The 26,929-nt window shown below is 39.0% G+C and overlaps 1 protein-coding gene across 2 annotated transcripts in view; it reads right to left on the bottom strand.

Annotated features, from left to right (window-relative positions):
* Positions 1 to 155: 155 nt before the first annotated feature.
* Positions 156 to 26,929, bottom strand: part of mgat4a (alpha-1,3-mannosyl-glycoprotein 4-beta-N-acetylglucosaminyltransferase A) — a 43,825-nt gene continuing 17,051 nt past the window's right edge. For both annotated transcript variants that reach the window (XM_047371280.1, XM_047371281.1), the window contains exons 3-17: positions 18,618 to 18,785; positions 16,489 to 16,629; positions 12,417 to 12,550; positions 12,263 to 12,309; positions 12,037 to 12,150; positions 9,913 to 9,988; positions 8,440 to 8,554; positions 7,299 to 7,429; positions 7,100 to 7,207; positions 6,929 to 7,003; positions 6,676 to 6,794; positions 4,708 to 4,786; positions 4,350 to 4,410; positions 3,690 to 3,802; positions 156 to 3,566 (exon numbers count right to left, since the gene is read on the bottom strand). In XM_047371280.1, coding sequence (XP_047227236.1) covers positions 3,540 to 3,566; positions 3,690 to 3,802; positions 4,350 to 4,410; positions 4,708 to 4,786; positions 6,676 to 6,794; positions 6,929 to 7,003; positions 7,100 to 7,207; positions 7,299 to 7,429; positions 8,440 to 8,554; positions 9,913 to 9,988; positions 12,037 to 12,150; positions 12,263 to 12,309; positions 12,417 to 12,550; positions 16,489 to 16,629; positions 18,618 to 18,785 — 1,508 coding nt within the window. In that variant the 3' untranslated portion in view covers positions 156 to 3,539. The remainder of the gene's footprint in view (positions 3,567 to 3,689; positions 3,803 to 4,349; positions 4,411 to 4,707; positions 4,787 to 6,675; positions 6,795 to 6,928; positions 7,004 to 7,099; positions 7,208 to 7,298; positions 7,430 to 8,439; positions 8,555 to 9,912; positions 9,989 to 12,036; positions 12,151 to 12,262; positions 12,310 to 12,416; positions 12,551 to 16,488; positions 16,630 to 18,617; positions 18,786 to 26,929) is intronic.

The following is a 26,929-nucleotide window of genomic DNA, read 5'->3' as shown; positions in this document are numbered from 1 at the left end:
GTACACGTGCATGCTGGGAAGGCTTGTAGTTTTTCCTGAATGCACTCAATCATGAATCTCTGGCCAGATATGTTACTTTTCAAGCATTTGAAATAAAACCTGGCAATGCAGATGGGATGGGAGATGAGAGAAGAACAAAATCACAACACAAAATGGTCATTACCTCTACCCAGTTCAGCTGTTTATTTAAAAGTTAGGTTCATGAAAAATTCATGCCAAAGAAGATCATCAGAATCAGGCAAACACATGAACATGATGAAGGCACATGAACTGATGGGCATTGGAGGTTGTTGGGTGAAGGTCCTTTGTGTTTTTTATGGACTGTCCCGCCTTCCCTAAAAGGACTGGGGGGAAATCCCAAGGATCGCATGACCATGTTTCCCATACAAGCATTCATGTTCGGTTTATGAAAGCAGAGAAAACATCTTAGCAGAATAACGTCCTTTTCAAACAGTACGGGTCATGAGGCTTTGCTCGTGTCTCCAAATTTAAAGAAGAACTAGAGATTGAACAGAGCACGTTAGGGTAGAGGGAACCTGTTAAGATCTAAACAAAATGCTTATAAATTAGAAGTAAAATCATGAATGCAAACAAGCATAAGCCAGAAATCAAATCATTAGAAAACATTCCCACCTAAAGGCACTTCACTAATCCCTTCACAACAATCACTAATTCAAAAGACCATTCAAGTTTCACTTACAAATAGTTTCCACTGACATAGTTGCCCAGATACATGACAATGCATACGTCAAAATAGGAAAAAGGTGATAGAATATCTAATTTTTAAATGTATATACAATCAGAGTTGCACTCTAACGATCAGTAGTCATCACGTCCTGTTCATTAAAAAAACTGACTTAATTAGTTGTTGAATTTGTTTCAAAAATGCGTGAAAGTGAAATGTGAGGTACAATGAAAACAGTGATTTAAACAAAAATGTAAAAAAAAAAAAACAAAGCAGTGCAAATATCGCTGTCAGATGGTAAACTGATGAAACTCACTAATTTCAGTCAGCAGTAATATCTTTGACATTGGGTTTTACTCAGTATTTTTTAATATTAATATATCCAGCTTTCATATCATGTATAGGCAAGAAACCGAGAGAAAAGATTTTGGGGCAATTTCAAGATAACCATGTTAATAAGGCACATTTTTCAGTCAGATGGATATCTACAACCACAGGGTTCCTACACTTTTAACTTCAATATTATAGATGTTCTCAGACTTACATTTTTTAATAGTCAACATTTTTCTGCAATTTCAACCAAGTACAAATAATTAGGGTAAACTGCTTTCATTTTCTTTGAAAACTCTTTGGGGTTCAGTATCAGTGTGCGCCAAACATTAAAACTTGTTTTATTACAGAAGGCACAGCCACCAATGACACACAGTGAAGCTGTATGAGTGCAGCTGGCTATAGATATTCCATCGGGAACTCAAAAACTAAGAAACACGAGAGGAGTTGTTCAATTGTCCAGCTATTGTAGTAAATCCCGCAAAAAGACGCAATCCTTAAGGAAACTGAGAGCCATTATCCTTAAGAAACAGAGGCATAAAAGTGGTTTTATTGTGCTATTGTATTAAGGTAATAACAGCTTCATTATCCTTTTAAAATTAAGATATTTTAACTAAGAAACAGCTTATTTCATTATATCAAGATACCAAGATGTCATGCGTGTTCGGTCATAAGTTTCCATATCTCATGACAACAAGCTCTTTAGCTTCTAGTTTCTCATATCGAGATACGAAGACCTAATCAGCTTACCTCAAGAAAATAAAATCTCAAGTTTGTTTTTGTGGTACAACTGTCTATATATCGAGATACCAAGATTAAGACCACGTTTTAATGAGATTAGTTTATAATCCTGTTATATCGAGACACAAGGATCTCATAATCATTTTGTTATACATTTTATCATCTTGAGATCAAGTTCTTCAGCACGTTTTCTTGATACCTTGATAAAGTAATAACTAGAGCTAATTTTAGTTGTATAACCGTTAAATATCCAAATACTTTGAAATAGCAAGGTTCTGGCCTTTTTAAACGTACAACCATTTTCCTAGTCTCGTTAAATGGAAATAAGCTCTCAAGCTTTTTTTTGTCACGACAGCTACATGATCTCAAAATAGCAGGCTTTATAAGGTTAAGCGCCTCGTTATTTAAAGCGAAATCAAGATTTCAAGATCATTTTGCTCATGGGTTCCTCATCCTATCCTGATAAATTCTTAAAATAAAGAGTTTTAGTCATTTTGATGTAATAACTGCATCATTACCTCATTATCTCAAGATACTGCATTCTACCTTTTGTCCAAGCCAATACATATTGAAAATGCTTAAATCAAACCACATTTTTTCAGGAATGTGTAGGAACCCTGCAACTAAAACAGAATCCAGTGCAACCCTCTTATCGTTTAGATTTCTATCCAATGAAAATGAACCTGTTGATTCGGGACTTTGCAAGATGCATACCATGATTATAAAATGTACAGAAGCAATTTAGATTAAAAAGAAAAAAGTACATAAAAACACAGACTCGTAACTACCGTAAACATCTCTTAGAATAAAAATATATTTGACCTCTTATACAAATTAAAGATTTATTTCCAATAAATTAAGTCAACTTCATAGATCGTCAGTGATTGCTGTAATAATAATGCATCAGTATAGCAATATATTTCTTCGAGAAAACGTTGCCAGGCATTAACGTGTCCAAGTTAGTTGACTATAAACTAACCTCGAGGTCAAACAGCATATCAGACAGAGGTGAGAAAGATTTGACACCGTGGTGCTGATTTTCTGTATGGATCATTCGGCTGCCCTAAAGTCAAATATCACCCAGATGGATTTCAGAACAATACACTCACCAGCTTGATAACAGGTCAGGTATTTGTTTGATTGGAATGAAGAAAAGATATTTGTTTGGGCTTGTATTGATCTAGAGTCATGTGCTAGTTGATGGAATAACTCCACCATTTCTGTTGAGAACGGAGAGCAACTGGCCATTAGTGACGTCGACATTCTTGATCATCAACTGGTTTTGCTGAGGCACTAAAGACAGTGCAATGCCCCTGCTCACCCAGGTGTGGCAGCATTCAGTAACAGACAGATTTGGCAGCATCTCCACCACTGGCCAGGTGGACTGGTTCTCTCCACCTGAAAGGATGCAACCTCGTTCATCCAGCAATTATCTGATTGGTTTCAAAGCTGCTCAGCAACACAGTCGCTTTGAGAGCCCGAGCTGCGAGCAGATGTCTTCACACCCTCCTCGTTGATCGCAGACAGTAGTATTCACATTCTTAAAAATAAAGGGAATTCACAAGAGTGTGGGTGTAATGGAGGAAGAAAGGGAGAAACTGATAAATAAGAAGCAAAAATATAGCAAATCAGAAGGAACGAGGACAGAGAGCTGGCATTTCTTAGACAACTCTAAGCTCTAATGACTTCTCTGCTGGTTGCTAGGTACTAGAGACCCCGCATTAGCAGTCTGGGAGATTTTGGCCCTCCAGGGGCTATGATTCATGTACCTCCTCCAGAGCAATCAGCCAGATAACTTCTTTATATGAATCTGCAAAGAGAAAGCACACCGGTTTTCATTTGGTTATTTGCCTCAGTAAGTAGCAACAATACGGGGATTCCACATCTGGAAAAAAAAAAAAAAGATATGTCATGACCTGGAAAACAGACTTACCTCACTGAGGATGGCCCACACAGCCGAGTCTTTCAGAACAGAAAGCCGAAGGGCAACAATGGGGTTGAAGGCTGGATCTACAGCCCCCTCTGCCACACCTTTCTCAAAATGACCTAAGCGTTCAAATAGAACACATATAAAATAAGTAATGGGAATACTAGCTATTTTCACTGACTGAGAACAATACAGACCTTTAAATCACACAGACACCTCATCATGATGTTCGTGTGTTTCCATCAACTATTTTACAGTTTATTACCTTCCCCAAAGAAAGTCTTTAAAAACAATGACTGAAACATTCTGATCAGAGTTTCTAGAATCATTTCATTATCAATTCATGACTTCCTGTTTCCCTGTGGTATAAGTATGTTGCGACACAAGGCCTGTTTCTCTTGGGTATATCAGAAGAAAGCTTTTTATGTTCTTCCATCACAAACTGTAAACATGAAGTTTTCTAAGAAATTACTAGGTCTTTATCTGGAACTGTGTCTTTTGGTTAGATGAATCTAAAATTTAGCTTTGTGGCAACAAATGAAAGGATGAATATGTAGAACGGCCCCCTCATCTGCTGTTAAAGGGGATATTTACATTAAAAAGAATGTCAAGGGAACCAGTAATCGAGCTACTGTGCTGTAGAATCAGAATATCAAAAGCTCCTACCAATCCTGTAAAATCGATCTTCAGTTCGCTTGTACTTCTCTTTGGTCTGCAGTCCACTTTCCTAACATTTAAAGACAAAAAATAAAATAATATAAACTCACATCCAACTTACAATTTAATCAGCACCTAATGTGCTGATAGGTAAAGGTTTTTACACTAAAGATGTAAATTGCGTAGTTGGACTGAACCGAAAGAAACAGGGTCAGTGATTCTGTCATGCTCACATTACTATCAAAAATCAATATGCTACGCTCAAAAGAGCAACCACTCAATGTAATCTAATCAGGGCCTTTTGCACTTCTCTCCAGAGTGACGTGACGGTGTGTGTGTGGGGGCGGGGCAGGAGGTGTTTCCCTACCGGGGAAGGCAGGATTTCCACTGTGGTGTTCTCAATCTTGTCCCCTGGGTGCTCCTGGTTCCCGCTGCGAAACAGGAACCTGCCAATTAAATCATGCATTAATTGTAACTTTTACATCCCTGGATAAGTATTGATGACTTCATCCTCCAAGGTACCGTCAGTACTGAAACACCGTCCAAATACTTTGTAGACATTAACCTTTACAATGCTTATGTCGTGAAATTGGATACATGTGGGTAGAGGCACACAGTGCTTTGCAAAAATAAACCACAACAAAGTGAAAGTGGAAAGAACAATGATGCATTGTTTTCAATTTTTTTATTCCAAATAAATTTTTTTTTAAAGTGTGGCATGCATTTGTATTTCCCCCCTTTACTCTCATACCACTAGATAAAATCCAGTGTAACCAGTTTTCTGTAAACTCCATCTAATTAGTAAAAGTCCCCCCTGTGCGTCATTTATCCAGATGTTCAATTAAGACATAGCCATCCACCTAAACTGACAGGCTGGGCAAAAGCATTATTTAAAGCAGCAGCCAAGATGCCCATGGTAACTCTGGAGGAGGTGCAGAGATCTACAGCTCAGGTGGGAAAAAGTACAGATATGACATTTATTAGCGCTGCACTGCAAAAAATCTGGCCCTTTCAGGAAGAAAGCCGTCAGAAGTCCAGGCTGCCACAAGCCACGTAGGAAGAACATCTGACCTGGTGCGATGAGACCAGAAATTTACTTTTTCATGCAAAACACTATATGTGGCAGAAAGGTAACCCTGCACCTTACCCTTAACACACCATTTGTATGAATGAACCTGGTGGCGGCAGCATCATGCTGAGTGAATGCTCTTCTTCAGCAGGTACAGGGAGGCTGGTCAAAATTGATGGGAAGATGGAGGGGGCTCAATATGGAAGAAAACTTGTTAGAGGCTCTAAAAGACTCAAGACTGCGGAGGTTAACCTTTACTACAGAAGAACAACCCTAAACATACAACCTGAGCTACAATGAAGAACATGTTTATGTGTTAGAATGGCCCAGTCACAACTCAGACTAAAATCCAAGTGTGGATGAGTGAAGGATCTGCAAGTTCATTTTCAAATCAACCAATCTTTTAAATAACAAGCTCAACCAAAAACAAATGGGCAATGATGTAAGTCTCTAGATGTACAGAGCTGGTAGAAAGAAGACTTGCAGCTGTAACTGTAACTAAAAGGTGGTTCTACAAAGTATTGACTCGATTGGCTGAATACAAATGGATGCAACAGTGCATCACTTTCCTTCCACTTCACAATTGTGTGCCACTTTGAGTCGGTCTATCATATAATAAAGTGAAGGCTGTTGCTGTAATGTGACTAAATGTAAAACCGTTTCCTAGCATTATGAATTCCACCTTCTCTGCTTCTTTATTCATGTAAACACTTCAAACTCGTGCAGATTTCAAAGAAATCCTTTAATAAACTGGAGGAAATGTGCAGCCATGTGGCAAGCTCACAACCGCGCCATCAATATTTGAAGCACTTCTTAACTATTTGCATGGCTTTATTTGTTATATTAAATGTAAAACAGTTGTCGCAATAGGAGAAAATTGGCAACCAGAAACGTATCAGGTTGTATTAGTGTACTCACGTTGTTGTGATATTATTTTCCGATAAATAGCTTTATCTTACATTGACTAAACATGAACAAAGGTTTGCAGCTTGCTCTACTCTGAGTTTATACGCCACCATCTTCCTTCTTATCTGGCCCACCACTGCAGAGAAGCAGCCTGAGAGCGCTGAATTTAGAGCGCTCTCATTAGCTCACCCTGACCTCCAGAGACATCCACACACATCTACTCTGTAAAGCTAGACCTCACTTAGTGAAGGACAGAAAGTAAAAGTAGGTGAAAAGATTTCTGCATGTGCCTGTGTATACAAATGTTAGGCTTGTAACGTTAATGTGTGTGTGGCTGTTTGCTTGAGCTGTGCTCGTTACCTTTCTATGCTAACTGGTCTGTCAAATTTAAAGAGGATGTAGTCTCCAGAGGTAGGGGTGATGGCCCAGAAGAAGTCTTCCCCAAGGTACGTCTTTTCCAGAGTGTGGCCCTGATAAACCTGCATCATGCAAGAGAAACATATTTACTTATGAAAACAAAACACATCATGAAAAATGGAATTAATAAATATAATAATTTCATTTTAATTGACAACAATAAGAGCGCACAAGTACATGAACACTGGGGCGTTACCTTCATGGACGTGGAGACCTCTGCAGGGGGGTTAACATGCATCTTATGGAGTAGCGGCTTCAGGAAGTCCTTATCCTATAGAAACAAACAGAAAGGAAACCATTGTTTCTGTACAGGAAACAGATCCAACTGATTCTGAAAGTCAACAACGGTCAGAACATGAGAACTCACTGTGAGTTTCTGAATCTTTCCAGCAAGAGAAGAATGGAGTCCAACATGCTGAAACAATGAGGGTCTAAACCGCACGCGGAGACTGGATTTCTGCCGATCACAGTGTTTCTGGAGGGTGAAAAGCAACAAATGACAGAACAATCACATCCATCCCCCTTAGTACGGAGTCTGTCATTTGTACAGTATAGACAAGACATACCGCATCTTTCTCGGGGTTGCAGACTTTGACCCAGAGGATGTGGTCCAGCAGCCAGTCGATGGGCTTCTCTTTGTAGAACATAAAGATGAACTCAACAATGAGGTTCAGATCCGGAGCCTGAAACATTTTTCCTGTAAGGAGAAAACAACTTCAGGAAGGTTCATTGTTTGTCCACAGGAGCTCAAGAATAACTAGTAACTAGAAACAAGATAATTAGAACCATCAAGGTGTGTCTTAGAGGCCATGTAGCCAAACTGTAAAAACATAAAAAAATTCAATCTATTATTATTTCATTGTATAAACAGTCTAATACAACATGACAAGAATGTTTGTGTGGGATCTTCAACAGATTACTGAACAGAAAAAACACTAAACAGATTTAAAAAAATGTATGAAATATGTGCTATACTATAAGGTGCATAATAGTAACAGCAGTTCAGCAGTTTAAGAGCAGGCAGAAAACCAGGCAGCTGTCTGGTGGCTCTGCTTTGATGTTTTGGTGCAATTTTGCCTGATGGCAGCAGGAGGTTTGGGTTGGTGCCCATCTCTGACAGTGACTGGCCAAGAGGCACCAGTCCATCCCAGTATATTGATTTATTAATTTACTAATAATATTTTCATTATTAAAAGCACTATTCAGGGAACATGACTTGAAATTGTCAACCTAAAGTCTTGAGATGCAACAAACCAGCAGCCATTAATTATTGGTTACTGTGTAGAAAAGTGTGTTCTTTTTCCCAGTTGGAAACACAACAAGAAGGTTCACTTCTCGCTGAAGCCGAAATTCAGACTGGGAAAGTTGGAGCTCAACGAACCACCCAGAGTCATTAACTGAATGAATCATAAATACAACATGTTTCTTATTCCAGGATTTCATAATCATCTCATTGACTAATTTTATTTGATTTTATTTTGTTATATTTAGAATTTTTGTAATTTTGCAGTGATGTTATGTGAAGCTATGTCAGCATATTTTATTGCATTGTCTTAATCAGTTAATTAGTTAATCCGATTAATTACTCTATCCAAGTATTTAAGAATGTAAATGACATGGTTTGAAAATGAATAGTAAAAATCTGGTTGCATCTGTGGTCTTCTGCCACGCTGCGTTTGGTTATTGTTGATCTGAAGAGGGTAATACCAATGAAGCCAAGCTGGGAGAACTCCAGGATCATCCAGTCCTCTGAGGACAGCTGCAGCGCAAAGTTCTTCATAGTGGCAAAATAGTTGGGCTTGGCCACAATGTCATCCTCCAGCTACAGGAAACGATACACAGAATAATAAATAGCAGAAAAGAAGCACATTGTGTGAGATGCAAGAGGCGTTATTGTTGATGGGGAGGGGTGGGAGCATGAGGACTCCTCTATTTTCATAATTAACACTGTCTGAGCTGAGCTAGGAAACAATCAGCTACACCAAACTAAAGTAGCAGGTTACACTAAGACTACTGAAATGATTTACTCATAAACAATACCTCTTCCTTCCACATGAGAGCAGATAGAAATGACATTTCATGGACGAGACAGAAAAAGGAGGTTTTAACACAGCAGAACAGGTCCGTCAATAGTTTTCTGACTTCATCATGATCATAACAGTGTTTCTAGATAAGACGAGCTATGAGTTGGAGAAGGCCAGGAGAATTATGTTAATGAGTGAAAATCACTGCCATCTTAAACAGCACCAGTGGGGGGAAAAAAATCCCACATTAAAAATATAACTGCAACAATATCCCTGATGACACACAAAAAAAAACTTTTGTGTCCTTTCATCACAATGGATGAAAAGTTTGTTTTTTTAATCAGGACCTTTACTTGAACCATGTGATTTGTTCAGATGAAACTAGGATTGAAGTACTAATTTATAAGCAACCGACACTCCAGGTGGTGGCCCACTATTAAGTATGGTGGAGGATATGTGATGCTGTGGGCCTGTTTTTTTTATTTTTTTATTACAGGCCAAGACAACCTTGTAAGGCAACCCCAATAGTGCATCACACGATGGTGTCCTTAAAATACCAGCACAGTTTAAATAACAATCTGGTTGTCTCTAACGAAGAGCTTAAAATTGGATAATTATCCCCGAAGTTTTAGCCAAATCAACACAAAAGTCAGTCAATCTGAATCTCATAGAAAACGTGTGGGGTGAGCCAGGACTCTGAACAAATCTTGTGAACTGTTCAATAAGAACAGTAAGCACCGTTCTATTGGTAAAACTGGGCTGTAAAAACTCTTGAAAGCAGACTACTGTTAATTTAAGCAAAGTGGGATTTTGTTTTTAGAATTTCAGTGTGAGATTATGCTACTGCAAAAAACGATACATTTCACACACCTTTAGCAGGGCTGCCAGTAAATGGAGCTGGCACTGTAGTCTGAATAAGTAATAAATATTATACACTGATCTTATTGAAATTTAATATTTGCACACAAAGGGTTATTGTGGTAGTATTTTATTACTCATTTACCTTTCAGAGTGTAAAATGACAGTCAGCCAAAATAAGCTTTTCTGATTAAATATTTTAAGCATGTTATTTATGTCCTGCAGCATCAAACATACTATATTGATACTCCCACTGAACTGTATCAATAAATGTCTGCATTAAAACTTTAGGACATACCTGGACATAATAAACCCCTTTGTTCACAGCGTACATCATGAGAAAGGAATAATCCAGATTCTGCTTTGTTCGCCATCTAAAAAAAGACACAAATCATTGAAACAGAAATATAAAAATTGACCCATGAAAGCTGAATCCATCTTTCTGCATGTTAAGGAATCTATTTGTGGAACGAATGTCAGACCAACTGGTTTACAGGGAAAAAGCAAAACCTCTTCCCAGGTATATGCACAAAGTTGCAAGAGCAGACTCTCCTTGAATAATTTATAAACCCCAGCTGCCATACTAATTGTTTGATCCAAATGATGTAGAAGCCTGGGATAAGACTGTTAGCAGAGGACTGCACGCGTTTCTGTGCGAGATCCGTCAAGGATATATTTCTGATTGCACATTCTCTGTTGTAGATATATATGCACATAGATGGATGCTTATAACACACCAGTAAGCATGGCTGGTCACTTATTCCAATTCAGTCCAAGCTGATATAAACTAAAGCTGAACTGCATGCAATCTGAAACATGGATGCCCACAAACACCCACACACAGAGTGAAGTGATCCTGAAGGCTATTATGTGAACACATACAAGTCTGCACTAAACTGCAAATAGATTTCTAATTAATTCGGCTACAAAGAAAAGATAAGCCCGCTGGATCAGATGGAGCCCTGCTTACAGACAGCGATATAAAGTGCTGCTACTGATGACCTTGATCTGACTTTGACAAATGCCTGTGGAATACTAAGCGTCCCCATCAAGCCACCTAAAAGCTCTCACTTACTCCCTCCCCACTTTTCCCCTGACTCATCTCTCTAGTTTTTCTGCATTCCTCATCACAGCTCTTTTACAATCCATCAGAGCCTTTGTTCTACAAAACTGACCTCATTAGTTATTGTCTTAATTTTATTAATTATAAGCTGAAGAAAATAAGCTAGGTGGAGAACACAAACATCGCAGATGAGACCCGTCATTTAACTGCTTCCTTCAAACTCTTCAAGTCTTCAAATGAATGTTGTGTGGGTTCTTAAGTGGTATGATCGGTGTGTTTTGTCTGTATATGTGAATTATCTTATTTTGCTCATTCAGAAAGCTTTCAAGATAATCCTTAATTAGTTAATGTATACCTGTCTTTTAACTCAATAAAATGATTGCATTGGTAAAACCTTACATGTGAAAGCAGCTAAAAGCTTAGATAGTTTTATACACAAGGAGGGGCAGTTTACATTAAATTAAATTTCACTCCTGGTTTTTCCTACTGGCTAGCTAGTAACCATTACCCACACTCTGTTTCTGATTGGCTGATCAGGTCTTCTCAACGACCAACAACCTGGAAGCTGCAAGCTCCCGAGCAGTGGAGTTCTGAGAATCACATAGAGGAACAGAACCACAGAACCCAGTATGTAGTATTTCCCAACTAGGTTAGAGTCAGAGGACTGATCACCAAGAGTTTTCCCTTCAACTAAGATGAGCGATGGGTGTCAGTGCTTGGTAAGCAGTAGCACCACTCTGGCTCTAGCATCAGCCCTGGTTAGGCACCAAGACCATTTTGGTGAAAACGTTCTGGACCAAGGCAAGGGGTTCTACTTCTTCTTCTGTTCAGGTGGTTTTTTGGTGCCTGGAAATTCCCATTTGAAAGTGGTTTGGAGACTTTGAATTGCTCCCCCCTTCTTATTTTTCTTTCTCAAACTGCACCTTAATACCAGAATTGAGTATTAGAACTCAAAATTTCTGCTCTTTCTTTAAACTCCTGAGAGATCAGTAAACATTTGATTAAAATTTAACTTTTTAATCAGTTTACTTATTCCGAAATACTTTCCACTTTTCCCTGTACCATTTATGTTGGCATTTCTTCAACATAATTACATCATTAAAAAAATTAAAGTTTGATTAATAATAAGTTTAATTCTCGATTATGCTAATGACCACCTCCCAGTGGCTTTGTTTCTAGTGGCGTTTACTTGAAGTGTAATCATATTTGATTTGATTGTCCTTGCTTCTTTGACTTTTTGATAAACTGACAGTCAAAGAATTCATCTTTTGGACAAGTTTGTGAAAGATTAGGTAATAATTGATTATATGTGTAGGGATTAACATAGCCTATCAACTGCTAAAGCCATGCTTTTATTACCTGACTCTTTCTTTGGAGTCTCCAAAAGTCTCTTTGAGGTTGTTCAGATCAGGATAATAAGCAGCTGGTGGGGAGATGACTTCCAACAAGCCCGAGTTCAGCTCTGTAGAAAATCTGACGAAAGAAACGGTTTGGACTAAGACGAGACATGAAGCTTTCTGTGGGTCGCAGTGAACAAATGTTAGCGTTCTGAGCTTAAAAGCTGTCTGCAGAGAAGTGTACTCACTCTTTTTCGAGGCCAGCAACCATGCTGTGAACATAGTCCAGGTCAGTCTGCAGAGATCGCACCAGGAAGAAACATTACACCCACGCGGCACTGTTTTTTTTTTTTTTTTTGAATCGGTTGAGAAAAAGTATCATACCACAACTCAAGTTCTCACCTCCCCAACAAACACAATGATGACACAATCAAGTTTTTCCTCCGGTGAGAGCTTGTCCATCAGCGAACGCAGCGTCTCTGACAGATATGACTTCACCTTTCGCTTCACTGTGGGGATCCCCATCACCATGGTAACTGGGAGTGAGGTGAGAAACAGGAAAGGGCCGAGAAGGATATCGGTTTATTAAAACAATGAGAGGGTCAAAACAAATAATCTTTAGAGGCAGACAATGACAGATTAGGTTGACCTAAATCCACAAGAAATTAAATTTGTGTCAAGGCAAACAGACGGAAAATTTGGGATTTCTATTATTAGTATTTTTCCCCAGAGAGATGGAGAATAAGGCTAAAGCTCCATGGCCAGGGATGAGAGACTTAATCAACAAATACCTAATTAGGTTGATATACTGTAAACTACATTATGGTAATCTTCATCAGATTTTAAAATAAAACTATATTTCATAAGAAAAAATCTGTATAACACTAACGTATACACTAACTGTGAAAAAAAGTCTAATGCTAAAATAAATCTTTTCCTGTTTAGCTGCTGTGTCAAATCAAGTTAAAACACCACTGCAAATCTATGAACTCAAAAATACTACATTAATCAACACATCCTGTTAACATTTCTTCCTTTATAGGAAATGCAGCTTTCTCTTTAATCGCAGTATTAAAGGTTTCAGCACAGTTTGCATGTTTTACATGAAGTGCAACACTTTGCTTTGGGTAGGTTAAACTGACTTGCTTTACTGCAGAGGTGTCCAAACTGTTCGCCATGGGGCAAACATTTTTAAGTCAAAAGCACTCAGGGAGTCACAAAATTTGTATCATTTTTAAAAATGAAAATAGCAAGAAATATATATATTTTTATTTTAAACAATAAAACTAAACATAAAATCTTTTAATGAAACAAGGAAAGTAGTCTGATTTCTGTAGAAAAGCTGCTTTACTGGGACAGAAATCACTAGATATGAATATGGAAAGAAGACCGTTTGTGTGTATGATCGAGCAGGAGGAGGGTTAAAAGGGGAACCTGTTGACTGCGAGGATTCAGGGGACACATGGGGCCCAAGTAAAGGCACGCAAGAAAACTTATGGTGGAGCATCAGCGAACAGCACAGCGGACTGAAATCCTCTAGAGTGATCTGCGCAGCGTGGAGAATCTGTCCTACTTCTGCTTTTGTGTTTTCCGCACCGAGCTCCATGTTGTATAGCGACACCCACCACCACCAAGAAAGTAGGTCGAGGATGAAAAGAGAATGTGGGAGGAAGGAGAAAACACAAGAGTGACATTGCAAGGAAGGATGGCAGACAATGGATAAGGGATAATGCATGCATGTGCAGCAGGACTGACTCCAGGACTGCACCTCCCCTCATTCCTTGATCAGCTAGCCTGCTCCACTCTGCTGTCCTTTTCACTCCTCCAGATGGCAGGAGGAAAAAATATATAACATGTTACATGTTTTAGCACTTCTGTCAGATCAGTGAAAACAACTCATTTGGCATGCCACACAAAAAGGAATGGTAGTTGGTACTGTTTCCAGTGTTTTGCAAAATGTTGTTTTTTAATTATTTACTGAAAATGAGCATGAATGTGCATGAATTTTTGTTCGCGCAGACACTATGAGTACAGTTTATCTAGTTTGAAAAATAGCAACATTAAGTGTGAACAAAAAAAAAATGAAACAAGCAAATACACTGTGGAAAATACAACTGAAACATTTACAGCTCCTAAAATTAGTATTGTACACATCAAAGTTTCTTTCTAAATATATTTCTAATATTTCCACTGACATGAAAATGTACACCAGGTGTTGGTAACAAACCAAGTCAATGACAATTGAAATCAAACCAAATTAGTCCGCAAATAATGTTATGGTAAGAGAATTTTAAAAGACAAAGAAAAAAATAGTAAAAAAAGTATTCAATACTTTAATACTTTGCTCAAAAGCCTTTTTGTAAAGATGGCAACTTTAAGACATCTCTTGAATTGAGAAACTAGTCACATGAATTGCTCAGATGTACTTTTGAGCCATTCCTCCACACCCACAACAGGAATACTTTCTAAATACAAACAGGTTTCTTGATTTTCTATTGCTTTTTGCATACTTTGTTCATTTGTTTGGTAGGTATTCCCTGTACTATTCTATTCATTATACATAATTTATAGACTAATATGATTTGTTGGGATTTTTGGATAGCTTGGGTTGTTAACGGCATCTGCTTTGAATTTAATGTCAATAAAAAATCACATTGATGTGTTCAATACTTATTTAACCCTCTTCATACATATTAATGTTCTGGTTGTATTTATTATTAAAAGCCTGCTTGTTTTATGATGTGCTGCTTGTTGAGGAGACAGTTTTAGGTATCCATGTAAAAACCTCAATATCTAATAAGGCGACGAGGAATATTACTTATTGCTTTTTAAAGCCACTGTTCTACGCAGACCATGAATAACAGCAGTGGCTGCATCCTCACACCATTTGTTTCATCTGTTAGCAACCACAATGCCTTAAAGAGGGGTTTGAATTGGTAGCCATGTTGTGGAAGGTTTTGTCCATTGGTTCTCTGCTATGCATCATGGCTTGACATCACTTCATAGTATTGGTTTCAATATAACTTTAAGACATACAGTCCCTGTAGTCCTAAAATGCAAGAACTGTTCTGGCATTAGTAAAAAAAAAAAAAAAAAAGCCAAGCCATGACTTGATTATCAGGAAACCTAAGAGATGTAAATGAGAAAACAAAAAAGCATTAGATGCAAATATGAGGATTGTCAACTGATCCCACTGTTGTAATGTTGTCTTTTTCCAGAGATCAGAATCTGTCACGGAGATTTGGTAATCAAAGTAGGCGCCCACCAAAGGAGAGATCAAATCTGGGGTCCTTACAACAACAAGAATAATAGTTCTCAGAACTAGTAAGTGAGAACTTTATGAAAGATAACAATAATATGAAGGCACTGGAAACTCCAACTGTCCGGTCTGAGTGTCTGCACAGTGAGAAGGCATTAAAGAGTAGGGATAAGGTCATCCATTCCCTGTCATATGTTTTGTAATTAGAAACATCTAAGAACATGAATATATAAGCAGCAGGCACATAATTATCCATCTCGACCTGTTTCAGAAGTTCCGCCCACTGCTTTGTTTCATAAGAACTGTTCTAATTTTGAGTTGGATAGTGTACTGATTAGTATAGCTATAAATAGCCTAGTGTCAAACATGCTCAGACTGGCAGTGAAACCAGAAATCAATGTTAGGATAGACTTGGAGCGAAAGGAATGTTACAGGCATTGCTGGTATCTTGATCGAAGGGATTGCTGGTATAGTGTGGAGGTCCAAAAGTGATTCAGAGAAGAAACCTGATGGCACTGATGCAAAAAGCTGCATTGTCTGTGAGTGGGCAACCTCTTTCACTTCTGGAAAGAGAGCAACACTGTCCTCAAACATGGCTGAGAGGAAGTACTTGTACACTTATTTAAACGTGAAAGCCTGCTGCTTCTCAGGCTAAGCCGTAATGACCTCTCAGTCGCAAAATAGACTGAAAACAGACTGAAAGTCTCCCAATAACTGGGAGAAGACATGCATTGTCTGGAGCTGTGAGCTCATAAAAAAATACTGATGTAAGGAAGAGTAAAAAGAAAATACTCCACTGGAGGGTTCACTGTGTCATACGTTTTACGATGTTCTTGTCTAACGTTTTGTGCCAATGCTCTTTTAGAAAAATAAGAGCCATGAAAAAAAAAAAATGAAGAGATAGTAAGGATAGAAATTTAATAAGGTAAATCTCAAAAAACATAAGAGACTCAAAAATAAACATAGAATTATAGTATGCATAAATTATAATGTATGTTTACTCAAAAATCCTCTTGGAAAGCTAAATCCTGAGAGGATACTTGTTGTGAACAAGTAACAATCTGAAAACGTGTTGAGACTTGAGCATCTCCCCGGTGGAACGACGATGTCTGCGGGTTGTACTGTGCTTGTTAATCATTTACAGTGCAGAGGGAAAAGGGCCATCATAAGTTGGTTTAATGCCTAGTCGACAAAATATATAAATACGCTTCTCACCTCCTGTGCGTCCAAGACCGACTTGCACTGCCGGCTGCAGGCTGCCCTCATTGTTCAGGAGGTGAGGCAGGTGGTGGTAGATGTTTGGCACCTGGAGAGGCTTCCTGTTGGTGAGCTCCTTCAGTAGTTTCTGTGTCTCATCTGAAAACAGATCCATATACAGCAGCTTACATCATTTAATTCATTACTGGCTGATAAACAGGTTGAAAGCTAGATCACATCAAAATGGTGATAATCTAGTTGTCAGTGGTCAACTATAAAATGTGATCATGTTTAATACTCTAATATTCTATGACTTTAAAAGAAATGTTTTCATTGAAGCCCTCTGATCCTATAGAAATATTTTCTTAATTATTTAGATAGATAGATAGATAGATAGATAGATAGATAGATAGATAGATAGATAGATAGATAGATAGATAGATAGATAGATAGATAGATAGATAGATAGATAGATAGATAGATAGATAGATAGATAGATAGATAGATAGATAGATAGATAGATAGATAGATAGATAGATAGATAGATAGATAGATAGATAGATAGATAGATAGATAGATAGATAGATAGATAGATAGATAGATAGATAGATAGATAGATAGATAGATAGATAGATAGATAGATAGATAGATAGATAGATAGATAGATAGATAGATAGATAGATAGATAGATAGATAGATAGATAGATAGATAGATAGATAGATAGATAGATAGATAGATAGATAGATAGATAGATAGATAGATAGATAGATAGATAGATAGATAGATAGATAGATAGATAGATAGATAGATAGATAGATAGATAGATAGATAGATAGATAGATAGATAGATAGATAGATAGATAGATAGATAGATAGATAGATAGATAGATAGATAGATAGATAGATAGATAGATAGATAGATAGATAGATAGATAGATAGATAGATAGATAGATAGATAGATAGATAGATAGATAGATAGATAGATAGATAGATAGATAGATAGATAGATAGATAGATAGATAGATAGATAGATAGATAGATAGATAGATAGATAGATAGATAGATAGATAGATAGATAGATAGATAGATAGATAGATAGATAGATAGATAGATAGATAGATAGATAGATAGATAGATAGATAGATAGATAGATAGATAGATAGATAGATAGATAGATAGATAGATAGATAGATAGATAGATAGATAGATAGATAGATAGATAGATAGATAGATAGATAGATAGATAGATAGATAGATAGATAGATAGATAGATAGATAGATAGATAGATAGATAGATAGATAGATAGATAGATAGATAGATAGATAGATAGATAGATAGATAGATAGATAGATAGATAGATAGATAGATAGATAGATAGATAGATAGATAGATAGATAGATAGATAGATAGATAGATAGATAGATAGATAGATAGATAGATAGATAGATAGATAGATAGATAGATAGATAGATAGATAGATAGATAGATAGATAGATAGATAGATAGATAGATAGATAGATAGATAGATAGATAGATAGATAGATAGATAGATAGATAGATAGATAGATAGATAGATAGATAGATAGATAGATAGATAGATAGATAGATAGATAGATAGATAGATAGATAGATAGATAGATAGATAGATAGATAGATAGATAGATAGATAGATAGATAGATAGATAGATAGATAGATAGATAGATAGATAGATAGATAGATAGATAGATAGATAGATAGATAGATAGATAGATAGATAGATAGATAGATAGATAGATAGATAGATAGATAGATAGATAGATAGATAGATAGGGCTACCTGGTTTTTAGTGCTTTAAATTTTTCACTGCTGTAAACCTGATAATAATCCCTTGTTTTTAGTGGGTTTTATGTATTTTTTATTGAACTAAAAAACGTTTCTTCACCGCACTGTGATGCAATATTAAGAAATCCATTATCAAGCAAGTGTAAAATAGCTTGCGTCACATCAAGCAGTGGAAAAATCTTTGAATTTTTAGTTCTTACTCGAAATAATATAGAAAATACAAGAAGGAATGCTAGATTAGACTCAAACAACAATGCAAACACTGCCCGTCAAGGCTCAGATGGGACTAGTGCGTGTACTGTATGTGATGCCGGCCCCTTACCTGAGAAGTTTGTGAGCGCATCTTTGCTGTTGTTGGTTTCGGCGATGGCCCGTCTGAACTGCTCCAGAATGTGGTTGAGCTCAGACGAACGCTGCAGAGTCCTGTGTTCTGCAACACGAAGCCGTTCTTTCAAAGCGTGGAACTCCCGTTGGTATGCGATCAGCTTCTCTAGAAAGACGGATAAAAAAAGGGACTTAAACTGTATGCATTCAAAGGTGATGACTTGTATATAAAAAAGAAATCAAGCACAAGATACAAGCTTCGCCAAAAGCAGCTCTTCCTGTAAGTTCCTTTAATGGTCTAGCAAGGAAACTCTGAAAATAAAAGACTGAAGCCATGTTTTCTAGCAGTTTCAGCATATCTAACCGATCTAAATTCTGATTTAAATATATATGTTTGGCGCTGTAATCCTAAATGCATTTTTTTTCAGCTTAGACAAACCCCAACTAAGCTGTTTTTCTCTGATTTTCATGCAACATCAGTTGAAGTTTAAGGAGTGGATGTTACATCCACAGAATGTAACGACTACGTCTAAAATTCAGTTTGAGAAGGAGCACTGATCTTTTATCTCGGTGTTCTGCTTCACCCATTTAAACATGATTAGAAAAATAAGCTGAATTGGACTTTGTTTGAATTATGGCTAAATCCTTTTTTCAAGCAGTACGGGAGAAAAGAAACAACAGCAGGAGCAGAGGAGTACATGAGTATAACAGATGGCACAGCGAGATCTGGGTTTGTGAATAAGAGGAGGTAAAACATAGTCATTTAGCAGCTTAATGTTTCATCTGGTACTGATTGAAATTTCATAAAAATAGTCAACAAATGTATGCTTCACAGAGCATTTTGTTAAAGGTATGTCCATTGTTAGGTTTATGATTATTGATTGATTAATCTTGATCAATAATTATAATTACAAATCATAATCTGACAAAATCAATTTCTTAACATAAAATCCTCATTTATGAATCGAGACCAGAGATGTTTCTGGTGTTGTAATTGTGGCTCAACGCCTCTGACAATTACAACCGTTGAATACTCCGTAATAATTAATAACTATTGCCGGAGATGCCGCAGCTCCGACTGTCCTTATGGTCTTCTGATCATAAAACTTCCCCCTAACTCCTGATCACAAAGGATTCTAACTTTTGGCGGCAAGCTAGCACAGTGAGATTGAAGACAAAGGGAAAATGGAGAATTTTACCATGAGGTCGTTTTAACAGTCCAGTCTTGCAACGCACCCGCGTTCAGATAGTAAACACAAACAGCTCTGGGGAACACGGCGGATCCCGATATCAACATAACACATCAAAGTTCAACAAGCAAGGTTACATGCACATATTATTCAGAACACATGAGATCCTAACCAGCGATTCTGATCGCTTCTACAACCTCTGACCCTGCCCAGGCCTTCTAATAAAACAATAAAAGATAAAATAAAAAAAAAGATTGGTTTTACTTGTTGTCGTCTTCTTCCAAGTGAGGGAATTCGAGCGAGGAAAAGTGGGGTTAAGTTAATTGTGCGTCCACAATCAACTTCAGGGGAGCGGTCAGTCTTCGTCCTTTGGTCTTCTTGACAAAAAGGAAAAATATGATCTGACCATCAAAGTCGACTTGAAAATGAAACACGATAGCGGTTCGTCTCTCCGAAACTCCGTGTTCTCAGTTACGTGTTAACTCACGTCTTCGATCGGCAAAGTGAAATCTCTGGCCTTCTTAGTCCAAAAACCTCAGTTATGAATTGTTCGTTGTCCAACGAGAGAGAATGAATGAACTCTGCAAAGAGTTCTTCTCTTAAAGTGACGCGCTTCAATCACTAGACCGGTTTCTAGCAGAAGGCAAGTTTTCAAACATGAGCGCCTCCTATATAGCGCCCTGTGACGTCAGACTGGGGATGCCCAGTCATATCAGTCGCAATGCTCGATGGGATATGTAGGAGCGGGCTGTCCTGGGTGCAAAATGGCCGATGCCATTGGAGGGGCACAGTGACGTCCAACAACGTGCAGATAATCCAATACTCAGCAAACAAGTGGTCCAACACCATGCACTCTTAGTGCAACACTTGGTAAATTACACTGATCTGATATGAATTGAATGATAGCATAATTTCAATATTTTTGAGAAAATCCCATATTTTCCTGCAAGTCACTGTTTTCAGAGCATCCATACTCCATGTAGAAAAATTTAGCCCAGGTTTGACCAGTTGATAGCTTGTGCTTTTTATGTTTGCCTCAATCTAAGGTGGTTCTAATCGCAAAGAACCGCTTTTCATTGGCTGTATGGAAATGCCGTTCTTGTGCTTCTACAAAAAAGATTAAAAGATTTCAAAACATCACACTTTAATGAATTAATGAATTTTTAATTAATTAAATTCAGAGTGTAATTACGACCAGTATGACATGCAACATTTTGATCTGGAGATGATTAAATCCAGCCCAGACCATTTAAAAACCTGTGAATCAGACACTAACTTTAGCATCAACAGCCACCTGCACTGAACTGACGTTGGTGCCTTTTCTTTCAGTGTGTACACAACAGGGGGTGAGGCACCCATTCCTGTTGACTGGATATGTAAATAGGCCACGGAAACCTCCCTCAGAGGCAATTGGCATAACGTTTGCTTTGTATCTAGACACTGATATGAAAAATCTACAACTTACAAAACTGAAAACGGGAGTTTGTAAGTTCTGAAAAGAGACTTTAACTAAAAACTAAAGATGCCGTCAACAGTTCAAAAAAATTCACTGTCAAGAGAGCTTACATACAAGTAAAACTAGAAAGGTGAAAGGTTAGGCACAGCTGCAGGCACGTTTAATATAACAACAAAGCTGGCGTCTACTAGATATACTGATTTGAATCATAAGGAACAGGAAACGTTTTTTGCAAATCAGTGAAATACTAAGCACTGTAAGTGGGACGTAAATCGTGTAATTTATGTTTTGAGCATTTTTAGTATTATCTGTATTGTTTGAAATCACTGCATTGTTAAATCCTTTTCTTCAATTTAACCTACAGGGACATTAAGTTTATGCACATACACGGCTGCCGTGTGCACAGCTGAGTAAAGACCTGCATCGAGTCCAGCTGGCAAGCTACTAAAACTTTACAGCACTGAAAACAATGTTTGACTCAAGAATGATTAAAGAAAGTTTCAGAGCCAGTACTAGGAGTATAAATTTGACTTGAAGATACAGATGAGCATTATCCTTTCAGGCTCCAGTGTGAGTGGGTGTTGAGAAGTTGGAATATGGGTTTGGCTTGTCTCTGATCTCCCTTTCTTTCAGCTTTAGAGTGGCCTTTAACAGTGTGGTCACAATAAAACAAACACTGGATCCCTTCATCATTCCCACACCACCACTCTATTAAATAAGCTGTTGTCCACCCACTGTGGTAGCAATATTGTTTTTCTTTTTTGCACAAAAGTATGTTATTCATCCCTGAATGTTGATCTCTAAGTCTCACATAGATGTTTTCATTTGGCCCATACTTCAAGGAAAGGGCAACTTCAAACTGCATACAAGACTTTCATCTTCACTCCCAAACCTTTAATTGTAGGATGCTGCTGAAATGAAGCTCCAACTGTACTCTGACACGGGAAAGGATCAAAAACCGAGCAGCACAGGAACAGAAAGATGGCATAGAAAATTATTCTGTTTAACTAGAGGTTCACCGTGTACTGATGTATTTACAAGGTAAAAACAGTGTTTTTTTCATTAAAGAGACAGGAAATTTTTACTTTAGAAGAAGGGTGTCCCCAGAGCAACATGTTGATACATAGATACACATAGAAGGGCTTGCATGAGGTTTCATTCTGCATCATCTTTGATTTACTTTGGATCAATACTGAGCAAAATCTGGCCTTCAGAGACAAAAACGTCTGTGATGAAAGAGAAAATACTTCAGTCAGGTTGACATAACATATTACTCTACAGCGCTAAAATCATCATATGGCAATATGTATAGCTAAATAAGTAGAACCTCATAGGTCTGAAGTTCATTTCTAAAATGCCATTGTACTTTGCTTTCAAGCACAATAGGTATAGTGGAATGAATAAGGCTCCCACAGAGTCGGGCATACTGTGTGTGTTTTGTGAGCAGTGCGGACTCCGCGGGCACTTTTCATGGACGTTTGTGATTTTATAGTCAAGTGCACCAATTTCCTTCATTTCTTGTGACAAATTCCCACATTCCAACACTTTCTGCATGGCGTCATTGGAAGAGAAGCTAATTTGCCTTGTAGCTTTGGAAACACAAAAGAAAAGAATGTGGTATACAAGTTAATTAAACCAGACTAGAGACGAAGAAGGGAAATACACCAGTCAGTGCGGCGCAGAAAGTGGCAGGTCTGACTGGTCTATAGGAGCAGTGTGTCACATATAAAACAGTTCGATGTAAAGACTTTTTCCCATCGAGCAGTTAAATATGTAACACAGAGCATGCATACATGACCATAAAAATTGAACTAGTTAACAAACGAAGCATTGTGAAAGTGTTAAGACTTTGTCTTATTACAACCACAAACTTTAGTGTACTTCTTTGGAATTTTACTTGATGGACCAACCCAAAGTAGTGCCTAATCGTGATGTAGAAGAAGATACATGGTTTGCAAAGTTTAATTCAGGAACAACAACGTTTTGGCAACAAGTAAGCCATCGTTGAAGAAAGCCATAAAAAAAAAAAATACAGTTTGAACTATCCCACAAATTCTAGGAGATGGCCAACATAATAAAGGTGGTGCACTGGTCATATTAGAATTTTTCGCCCCAGAGCGATTCTGGCAAACCGTCCGGCGCCTCAGGAGGGGGAAACAGTGCTTCGCCAACACTGTTTACAGTGGGGGTGGGGAGATGCTGACCTCGACTGGGGACATTATCGGCCGGTGGAAGGAGTACTTCGAGGATCTCCTCAACCCTGCCATCACGCATTCCCTGGTGGAAACAGAGGCTGGGGACTCGGGGTTGGACTCTTTCATCACCCAGGCTGAAGTCACCGAAGTGGTTAAAAAGCTCCGCGGTGGCAGGGCTTCGGGGTTGGATGAGATCCGCCCTGAGTACCTCAAGTCTTTGGATGTTGTGGGGCTGTCATGGTTGACACGCCTCTTCAACATTGCGTGGCGGACGGGGACAGTGCCTTTGGATTGGCAGACTGGGGTGGTGGTACCCCTACATAAGGGGGACCGGAGGGTGTGTTCCAACTACAGGGGGATCACACTCCTCAGCCTCCCTGGTAAGGCCTACGCCAGGGTATTGGAGAGGAGAGTCCGGCCGATAGTCGAACCTCAGGTTCAGGAGAAGCAGTGTGGTTTTTGTCCCGGCCGTGGAACACTGGACCAGCTCTACACCCTCTACAGGGTACTCGAGGGTTCATGGGAGTTTGCCCAACCGGTCCACATGTGTTTTGTGGACCTGGAGAAAGCATTCGACTGTGTCCCTCGTGATGCCCTGTGGGGGGTGCTCCAGGAGTATGGAATCGGGGGCCCTTTATTAGGTGCCATCCGATCTCTGTACAAGCGGAGCAGGAGTTTGGTTCGCATTGCCGGCACTAAGTCGAACCTGTTCCCAGTGCATGTTGGACTCCGGCAGGGCTGCCATTTGTCACCGGTCCTGTTCATAACTTTTATGGACAGGATTTCTAGACGCAGCCAAGGGCCGGAGGGGGTCTGGTTTGGGGACCAGAGGATTTCGTCTCTTCTTTTTGCAGATGACATGGTCCTGCTGGCCCCCTCTAGCCAAGACCTACAGCATGCACTGGGGCGGTTCGCAGCCAAGTGTGAAGCGGCTTGGATGAAGATCAGCTCCTCCAAGTCCGAGGCCATGTTTCTCGACCGGAAAAGGGTGGCTTGTCCTCTTCAGGTTGGAGGGACATTAGTCCTTTAATCCTGGAGATGTTCTTTAGGTGATAGAAGGCCGACCTAGTTACTACCTTTATGTGCCTCTAAAGGTTGAGATCTAAGTCCATCACTACACCCAGGTTTTGAGCCTGATTGGTGGTTTCTAGCTGTATTAACTGAAGCTGTGTGCTAACTTTTAAACGCTCTTCCTTTGGTCCAAAGATTATTACTTCAGTTTTGTTTTGATTCTGCTGAACAAAATTTTGGCCCATCCATGCATTGATTTCTTCTAAGCATTTACCCAGCACTTGAATGGGTTCATAGTCACCCGGTGACATCGTAACGTATAGCTGTGTGTCGTCTGCATAGTGATAACTTACGTTGTTGTTTAAAAGGGTGGCTTATCCTCTTCAGGTTGGAGGGGAGTTGCTACCTCAAGTGGAGGAGTTTAAGTATCTCGGGGTCTTGTTCACGAGTGAGGGAAGAATGGAGCGGGAGATCGACAGACGGATCGGTGCAGCTGCCGCAGTAATGGGGGCGCTGTGCCGGTCCGTTGTGGTGAAGAGAGAGCTGAGCCAAAAAGCAAAGCTCTCGATTTACCGGTCGGTCTACGTTCCTACCCTCACCTATGGCTGTGAACTTTGGGTCACGACCGAAAGAACGAGATCCCGGATACAAGCGGCTGAAATGAGCTTCCTCCGTAGGGTGGCCGGGCACTCCCTTAGAGATAGTATGAGGAGCTCGGCCATCCGGGAGGGGCTCGGAGTAGAGCCGCTGCTTCTCCACATTGAGAGGAGCCAGTTGAGGTGGCTCGGGCATCTATACCGGATGCCTCCTGGACGCCTTCCTCGGGAGGTGTTCCAGGCACGTCTCACCTGGAGGAGGCCCAGGGGACGGCCCAGGACATGCTGGAGGGACTATGTCTCTCGGCTGGCCTGGGAACGCCTTGGGCTCCCCCCGGAGGAGCTGGAAGAGGTGTCTGGAGAGAGGGACGTCTGGGCGTCTCTGCTGAGTCTGCTGCCCCCGCAACCCGGTCCCGGATAAAGCGGAAGACGATGAGTACGAGTACGAGCATCTCTTCCAAATTTTGGACAACTGTTGCTCTATGGCACAAAACCCCAACAAAAAATGTACTGTAAAAGCTATTTCCTGCTGTATTTTGCCTTGATTCCTTTGGCCAGTATATTTTATTAGTTCTTGACATGTGGGAGGAATGAGGGGGCAGATATGTAAATGGATGTTCAGCAGCTAGCCTTTAAAGCAAGCTGGATCAAAGTCACACATACCGACAAGGACACAAACACAATATGAAAGAACTGTTTTCAAAAAAAATAAATGTGAAGTTCTCATGCCAACTCTTGTGTAACTAAAACTTCTCTCAAGTGTCTGAATGCACCAGCTAATTAATTAAGTCTATCTGGTTTTAATGGAGAGTTACATGTGCATTTCCACGATGTCTGCTGCATTAGGTTTCTAAAACTGTTCCTTATGAAGCAGAAATTCAGAGTCAGGATGAGGGTCTTAAATGTAGAATTCATGTCAAATTACTGTATGTGTTGCCATATCAAGGCACTATGAGCTCAGTTCATTGTATTCTAATCAGTGAGGTCAATTTAGGTTACCCCTTGTGGCTTCATAGTTTTGCTCAAATCCATATAATAATGCCTTGGTGAAGGAATGGTTGGTCCATTAATTCAGTTATCACCCATATTCAGCTGTTATCTTAAGCATAGCTCTGCTCAGCTCAATATTTAAAATAAAATTACCTGAAGGGTTGTATAACTGTATAAGCCTGAGTTTGGTGACACAACAAGAAACGGAAGGCTAAGATCTTTTCTATTTCATCTAAGGCTCTCATGTAATAAAATATGTCAGTTTCAGACAGAAAGAAAGGAACTACTTATTTTCTGTCTGTTTCTGAGTGTCATAGACCTGGTCAAGCCATTTTGTAAATGATCGGTATCTGAGTTCCAGACGAAGTTCAAATTCCAATACCAGATGCTGGTGTACTGATTATATGTCAGCTGAACTCCCAGCATGCCATGCAGCGGCTTGCACAACAGTTTTCTTGTGCACTGTGTTGTGCAACAGTAGGCTTGGTTTGGATGTGAAGAACTACAAGTGCCAAAGGCATCAAAATCACCTGGTACTGCCTGATTAGCAGGAATGAATTTAAATAAATAAATAGCCAACAAGCTTTCCGTCTCAGTCAGTTATTGTTTTATGAATACCTGCCAGGTGAGATGTGGTATTATACTACAGAAAGAGGATAGAAATCACACACTGGTGTTCTCGAACAGCAAGTCCTACAAACACATACAGCATAAACCACCCCTCTACAACATACAAGAATGTATTAATAAAATACTTCAACTTCAAATTAAAATAATTCAGTCGACAAACTCTACGACTGATGGCGGCGCAAACAGAACGAGCCATGTAAAACACTGTAGAAATAATCATGGCTACTGTCTCATTAGTAGAG

Source organism: Girardinichthys multiradiatus, chromosome 7, assembly GCF_021462225.1.
Source record: "Girardinichthys multiradiatus isolate DD_20200921_A chromosome 7, DD_fGirMul_XY1, whole genome shotgun sequence".
NCBI classification, from domain to species: Eukaryota; Metazoa; Chordata; class Actinopteri; order Cyprinodontiformes; family Goodeidae; genus Girardinichthys; species Girardinichthys multiradiatus.
Note: the sequence above shows the minus strand (reverse complement) of the source record. Positions and strands in the feature narration are given on the sequence as shown.